General features: G+C 41.1%; 1 protein-coding gene across 1 annotated transcript; it reads right to left on the reverse strand.

Moving 5' to 3' along the window:
- Window positions 1–7,153: 7,153 nt before the first annotated feature.
- Window positions 7,154–8,092, reverse strand: LOC120986295 (olfactory receptor 1020-like). The gene has a single exon (XM_040414792.1). It carries the CDS (start codon window positions 8,090–8,092, stop codon window positions 7,154–7,156), a length of 939 nt encoding a protein of 312 aa, XP_040270726.1.
- Window positions 8,093–8,330: the final 238 nt, after the last annotated feature.

Below are 8,330 nucleotides of genomic sequence, written 5' to 3' on the forward strand. Positions count from 1 at the left end.
GAGCAAATTACCCGTTTGGAATCGCTAATCGAGTCTCTAAATGGGCAAGTTGCAACACTGAGAGGCATTGACAATTTGCAAAAAAGTTTGCTTCTCACCGAGCAAGCACTCTTTGGGGTAGATGAGGGAGAGGGTGACAGAGAGGAGGCTGAGGAAAGTGAGGTAGCTAGCTGGGTAACATTTAGAAAGCGGGGTAGAGGGAAGAGTGCCAGGGAGGCTAGCCCTGATCTGACACACCCCAACAAGTTTGCACGTTTGGCAGATGAGGGGGATGTCAGTCCAGGGACGGCACTGCCGCAGCCGGACACTTCCTCTGCCAGTCAGGGGAATGTCAGCTCCGGTAAGCAGGGGACCAGGAGAGCAGGGCAGGCCAGACAGGTGCTGGTAGTGGGAGACTCAATTATTAGGGGAACAGATAGGGAAATCTGTCACAAAGACCGTGATCGCCGAACAGTGTGCTGTCTTCCTGGCGCTAGAGTTCGACATATCGCGGATCGGGTTGACAGATTACTGGGAGGGGCTGGAGAAGATCCAGCGGTCATGGTCCATATCGGAACCAATGACAAAGTTAGGGGTAGGTGGAGAGTCCTTAAAAATGATTTCAGGGATTTAGGGCAAAAGCTTAGGGCAAGGACCTCAAAGGTAGTATTTTCCGAAATACTACCGGTACCACGGGCCACACAAGAAAGGCAGCGGGAGATTAGGGAAATTAACAAGTGGCTCAAGAACTGGTGTAGGATGGAGGGGTTTGGGTTCCTGGAGAACTGGGCCGACTTCGCTGTCGGCTACAGCCTCTATCGTAGGGACGGGCTGCACCTCAATGGGGAAGGAGCAGCTGTGTTGGGGAAGAAGATGGCTAGAAGGTTGGAGGAGTGTTTAAACTAGGGACTGGGGGGGAGGGTAATTACACTATAGAAGGGGAAGATAGTGCAGATAGAGACCGGGGGCAAGGTAGTGGGACTGGGGGAGAAATGGAAGGAGGGACAAGAACAGTTCAGAAGGAAAGGTGTAGGGTAAAAAATATACATAAACCTCTCATATGTATGTATACTAATGCCAGAAGTCTGACTAATAAAACTGGAGAACTGGAATTAGTGATGTGTGAGGAGGACTATGACATAGTGGGAATAACTGAGACATGGCTGGATGATAGCTATGACTGGGCAGTTAATGTACAAGGTTACAGTCTGTTCAGAAAGGATCGTCAAAACCGGAGAGGTGGAGGGGTCTGCCTTTATGTAAAATCTTGTCTAAAGCCCACACTCCGTGAAGATATAAGTGAGGGACATGAACATGTGGAGTCACTGTGGGTAGAGATACATGGAGCTAAAAACAACAATAAATTACTAATAGGAGTCTACTATAAACCACCTAATATACCAGAGTCCACAGAAAATCTACTACTAAACGAGATAGACAAGGCGGCAAATCATAATGAGGTGGTTATTATGGGGGACTTCAACTACCCAGATATAGACTGGGAAACTGAAACTTGTATATCTCATAAAGGAAACAGATTCTTGGCAATAACCAAAGACCATTATCTCTCCCAACTGGTTCAGGACCCGACTAGAGGGACGGCCATACTGGACTTAATATTAACCAATAGACCTGACAGAACAACAGACGTGCAGGTTGGGGGACACCTGGGAAATAGTGACCATAAAGTAATAACCTTCCAATTATCATTCAAAAGAGCGTTTCTACAGGGAGAAACAAAAATACCAAACTTCAAAAAAGCTAAATTTAGCCAACTAAGAGAGGCCATAGGCCTAACTAACTGGGACAAAGTCCTCAAAAATAAAAATACAGCCAAAAAATGGGATATCTTTAAAAACATCCTAAAATCTCATTGTGAGAGGTACATACCGTATGGGAATAAAAGGTTAAGGAACAAAAAGAAACCAATGTGGATAAACAGAACTGTAAAGAAAGCAATAAATGACAAAAAGAAAGCATATAAAACCCTAAAACAGGAGGGTAGCACGGAAGCACTGAAAAACTATAAGGAAAAAAACAGAACATGTAAAAAACAAATAAAAGCGGCCAAACTAGAGACCGAGAGATTAATTGCCAAACAGAGTAAAACTAACCCTAAAATGTTCTTCAATTATATAAATGTTAAAAAGTATAAATCTGAAGGTGTCGGCCCTTTAAAGAGTAATGAGGGGGGAGTCGCAGAGAGCGACGAGGAGAAAGCAAAGCTGTTAAATATTTTTTTCTCCAATGTATTCACTGAGGAAAATAAACTGTCAGATGAAATGCTGAATGCTGAAATAAATTCGCCATTAAAAGTGTCCTGTCTGACCCAGGAAGAAGTACAACAGCGACTTAAAAAAATCAAAATAGACAAATCGCCAGGACCGGATGGCATACACCCCCGTATCCTAAGGGAATTAAGTAATGTCATAGCCAGACCCTTATTTCTGATATTTGCGGACTCTGTACTAACAGGGAATGTCCCACAGGATTGGCGCATGGCAAATGTGGTGCCAATATTCAAAAAGGGTCCAAAAACAGAGCCTGGAAACTATAGGCCGGTAAGTTTAACATCTGTTGTGGGTAAACTGTTTGAAGGTTTTCTGAGAGATGCTATGTTAGAGCATCTTATGGGAAATAAGCAAATAACGCCATATCAGCATGGCTTCGTGAGGGATCGGTCATGTCAAACTAATTTAATCAGTTTCTATGAGGAGGTAAGTACTAGACTTGACAGCGGCAAATCAATGGATGTCGTGTATCTGGACTTCTCCAAAGCATTTGACACTGTACCTCATAAAAGGTTAGTATATAAAATGAGAATGCTCGGACTCGGAGAAAACGTCTGTAAGTGGGTAAGTAACTGGCTCAATGATAGAAAGCAGAGGGTGGTTATTAACGGTACATACTCAGATTGGGTCACTGTCACTAGTGGAGTACCTCAGGGGTCAGTATTGGGCCCTATTCTCTTCAATATATTTATTAATGATCTTGTAGAAGGCTTGCATAGTAAAATATCAATTTTCGCAGATGACACTAAACTGTGTAAAGTAATTAACACTGAAGAGGACAGTATACTACTACAGAGGGATCTGGATAGATTGGAGGCTTGGGCAGATAAGTGGCAGATGAGGTTTAACACTGAGAAATGTAAAGTTATGCACATGGGAAGGAATAATGCAAGTCACCCGTACATACTAAATGGTAAAACACTCGGTAACACTGACATGGAAAAGGATCTAGGAATTTTAATAAACAGCAAACTAAGCTGCAAAAAACAGTGTCAGGCAGCGGCTGCCAAGGCCAATAAGATAATGGGTTGCATCAAAAGGGGCATAGATGCCCGTGATGAGAACATATTCCTACTACTTTACAAATCACTGGTCAGACCACACATGGAGTACTGTGTACAGTTCTGGGCTCCTGTAAACAAGGCAGACATAGCAGAGCTGGAGAGGGTCCAGAGGAGGGCAACTAAAGTAATAACTGGAATGGGGCAACTACAGTACCCTGAAAGATTATCAAAATTAGGGTTATTCACGTTAGAAAAAAGACGACTGAGGGGAGATCTAATTACTATGTATAAATATATCAGGGGGCAGTACAGAGATCTATCCCATCATCTATTTATCCCCAGGACTGTGACTGTGACGAGGGGACATCCTCTGCGTTTGGAGGAAAGAAGGTTTGTACACAAACATAGAAAAGGGTTCTTTACGGTAAGAGCAGTGAGACTATGGAACTCTCTGCCTGAGGAGGTGGTGATGGTGAGTACAATAAAGGAATTCAAGAGGGGCCTGGATGTATTTCTGGAGTGTAATAATATTACAGGCTATAGCTACTAGAGAGGGGTCGTTGATCCAGGGAGTTATTCTGATTGCCTGATTGGAGTCGGGAAGGAATTTTTTATTCCCCTAAAGTGAGGAAAATTGGCTTCTACCTCACAGGGTTTTTTTTGCCTTCCTCTGGATCAACTTGTAGGATGACAGGCCGAACTGGATGGACAAATGTCTTTTTTCGGCCTTATGTACTATGTTATGTACTATGTTACTAATTACAGAATGAAGACTTTATAGAATTACTTATGTATAAAACAATGTGGACACCCCAAAACCAGTAGTATTAGACCACTTTTTAACCACAATTAGTGAATCAAGGTAAAATAGAATTGCTTATCTATTAACCAAGGGGGACGCCATTCGGTTAGTTCCTGCACTCTCCTTATACTCTCCCTATGTTCTCCCTTTACTATGTAAAAGGTCTCCCTACGATCTTCCTACACTGTCCCTGCGCTGTCCTATCCAATATTTTACAATTACAGACTTTCTTAATCACTGTCACATCTCTGCCTATACTCAGTTCACAGTGAAATGGCATAGACCAGGAGGGATGAGGGTTTTATAAGACTGTGACATCACAGGGAGTGGCTAGCTGCTGACTGGCTGTCTGCATGGCATTATGGGTATTCTCGCGTTCCCAGGCTTCTTATTTTCACTTTGTAACACATGTAGCCACCATTTTAGGCAAAAATTGATTTGTTACCACAAAGCGCCAGGAAATTCGGATTTGGTGTTAATCAAATTTTTCCTAAACTTCAGATCAAATTCCACTTCCTCAGCTTCAATTCGATCAACCCTAATGCTAATCATCCATGTACACAAATTTAGTAAAGGGGATATATGCAATTTCTTTCTATAAAAATGTTTTTTTTTTACATTTATTAGTTTTAATTAAATTATGTATTTTTTATTATTAGGCCTCTTTCACACGAGCGTGTCTGGATAAGGTCCGGATGCGTTGCAGCAAACCCGCGCGAGTAGGTACCCAATTGCATGTGATCATGTGATGGACCATGTGATGAATGCAGTGACGTCATCAAAGGTCCTATTCCTCACAGATGATGACAGAATAGATGCCGGCTGTACGAACAAGTGGATTAAGGTGAGTTAAATTTTATTTTATTTTTTTTAACCCCTCCAGCCCTATTTTACTTAGCATTCTGTATTCAGAATGCTATTATTTTCCCTTATAACCATGTTATAAGGGAAAATAATAATGATCGGGTCCCCATTCCAATCGTCTCCTAGCAACCGTGCGTGAAAATCGCACCGCATCCGCACTTGCTTGCGGATGCTTGCGATTTTCACGCATCCCCATTCACTTCTATGGGGCCTGCTTTATGTGAAAAACGCACAATATAGAGCATGCTGCTATTTTCACGCAACGCACAAGTGATGCGTGAAAATCACTGCTCATGTGCACAGCCCCATAGAAATGAATGGGTCGGGATTCAGTGCAGATGCAATGCGTTCAACTCACGCATTGCACCCGCGCGGAAAACTCGCCCATGTGAAAGGGGCCATATAGTTAATATTATTCTTTACAATGGGGCACTAGTTAGCCAGGGATATATTATCCACATGTTGCCTGCCGTCCCCATATACTGATTACTGATAAAAGTAATGATAACAACAAATAGATCACAATTACCAATGATCTATATAAATATGCATGCAGAGAAAATGCAGACATCATCAGTGACATCATGGGATTTCCTAGCAAACATCATTGAAGTAGCACGTCTGCATTGGGAACACAGCACTCAGTATGATCGCTGTTTGCAGTGGTTTTCTGTGACAGAGAATGGATTATTTCTATTCACTGTAAGTACAGGATCAAATTGTCGATGTGAAACACTAATCCTACTAATGCCATTGCATGCAGGAGTGCACAGTTTCATCAAGCATAACATGTAAATTAATGGGATGCTGGCACAGGGACTATGCCATTAGCCCATTAATTTACAGTGTATGGTTCAGCCATTTCTGCCCCTTCCCCCCCCCCCCCCCCCCCCCAATCCCAAAGGAACTCGTGATTGAGTGGTAAAGGAAGACCATAAATATACAATAGTTTTGCAAAGTAGCCCTCTACAATCTGCTGTTTGTTTACATGGTGTGGTTGGGAAGGGTTTAAGTTACATTTCCCATTTTTGGCTGCACATAGACTATTACTGTCTAGCGAGCCTACATTTAACTTGGAAAAATATTTCTGAATATTCTTGCAGAGCTTGCAGCCGCATGGAGAATGAAGCTACAGGAGCAAGAAGCCAGTTATCATTAAGGGGTTATCCCATAACTACTGTAAAAAAATACAAAATCAGGCATAATATAGTACATGACAATCCGTTTCTAACAAAGCTAGAACCAGCCCTGTACCTCATCTGGATGCAGAAATGTCCCCATTCATTGATCTGCTAGATTTACAGATGCAGTAGAGTTAACACACATGCTTTATGAGACGTGTTATCTAAACTAAATGCGTTAAGCAAACACCTTCAATTGCTTTTCAATGGCTTTTGTTTCAAGATAATGCGATAAGTTAAGAAATTTGAGTTAAGAGTTTGTGTTAACCCTGATACATCTGTAAATCAGGCTGACAGCTCAAGGGGAGTGTCTTTTTTGCAGCAGCTCAGGGGGCGTGTCTCAGCTCTCCCTATCACAGTTCAGGAGGCAGTTGAAAGATGAAACTGAGCATGTGCGGCCTTCTCAGTGGGCAGGACAAAGAAATAAGAAAAAGTATAAACAGCAGGTGGCGCTATACAAATGCATTTTATGGAATAACTCAGTGCCTATGCCAAATTTTTAATTACATGCAATTACAAAAGTATTCAGACCCAGGTGCTGGTTTGTAGAATATTTTTCGTGGGGCAACCCCTTTAACAGCCAGGCTCCCCAAAGAGAATGCAGAGGTGGTTTATTATCATCCCTGCCTTTCCCATGGGTGTTTACACTGAACACTCTGTATACAGATACAAAATTGACCACAATGTTTATGGCAATCTAAATTGTATGATTTTATCTGAAAATCAACACTTTAATGTCCAGTTTTGAGACACAATATAATAGTTGAGGATGCTTTATGATTGATGTTGCCAGCCATAGGTTAAATTTCTAGTGGCTTCCCACATTGGGATTCCTGCATTGGATGTCATTTACCACACGGAAGCCCTGTTTAACAGCATCACTCATATTTTCCAAAAGTGCTACAATTCTGCAGGGAACATTTGACTGTTCAATTTGGGAACTGGTGTCAGCCCTGAAGACCTGAATGTGAGCATGAATTTAACTATATACATTAGTTGGATTTAGAGTCACTTGAGTACCACAGTTGTTAATTACTTGTAGGTAATTGTTTTATGCAAAGCAGTAATAAAAGCATCCTTCACTTGAGCGTTCCTTAGACTATAAATGATTGGATTTAACATTGGTATTACCACAGTATACACTAATGAAATCACTTTATCCTTCTCAATAGAGTAACTGGAGATAGGTCTTGCATAAATAAATATGGCTGTCGCAAAGAACAAGGCCACCACTGTGAGGTGCGAGGAGCAGGTGGAGAAGGATTTCTGTCTTCCCTCTGGAGATTTGATTTTCAGAATGGAAGTAATAATTTTTGCATAGGAAACAACTATTACAATTGCAGAAAAACTTCCAAGAACACTGGATAAGAGAAATGTAAAGAGTTCACTCAAAAATGTGTCAGTGCAGGAAATCTGAAGGAGCGGAGGAATGTCACAGAAAAAATGGTTGACCTTGTTTGAATTACAGAAGAACAGGTGAAAAGTACAACTGGTATGTATTACAGAAGTAAGCAAACCCCCAGTATAGGCAACCCCAACCAACCGCATCCTAAAATATCTGCTCATAATAATTATGTATTGTAATGGGTTACAAATGGCCACATATCGGTCATAGGCCATAACAGTAACGAGGAAACATTCCGCACCCACAAACAAAGCAAAAAAGAAGAGCTGTGTGGCACAACCTTTGTAGGATATAGACATCTGATTGGAGAACAAGTTATGCAGTAGCTTTGGAGTTATTACAGAAGAATAGCATAGGTCTGAAAAAGACAAGTGACCAAGGAAAAAGTACATTGGATTCTTGAGTTTGGAAGAGAAGCAAATTAAAATGATCATGCACATATTAACAAATGCAGTCACGATGTAGATTGCCAAAAAGGTGCAGAAAAGTAGAAGGTTCCATTTAGGATCATCCACTAACCCTAACAAAAGGAATTCTGTAACTGAAGTGAGGTTTCCACTCTGCATGATCACCTCATTAGTTCCTGCAAGACTTAAAGATTATGGAACTTTAAAACTGGTTGGTAGTATTTTTAGTTGTAGTAAAGTTAAAAAGGCTGAAAAATATGTAATAATTTACATTTATAACATTCTTAATATTATAATGACTTTAGCACCCCTCAGTAGACTAAATTACTCATTAGCATAAATAATACTTTATTTTTCTCTCAGGAACACTGCAACTATTTTTCACAAGACATATATT

The sequence above is a fragment of the Bufo bufo genome, chromosome 1 (assembly GCF_905171765.1).
Source record: "Bufo bufo chromosome 1, aBufBuf1.1, whole genome shotgun sequence".
NCBI lineage: Eukaryota > Metazoa > Chordata > Amphibia > Anura > Bufonidae > Bufo > Bufo bufo.

Bases quoted from the DNA above. Each gene is read 5' to 3' on its own strand.
- LOC120986295 (XM_040414792.1), bottom strand. From the start codon at position 8,092: ATGCAGAGTGGAAACCTCACTTCAGTTACAGAATTCCTTTTGTTAGGG.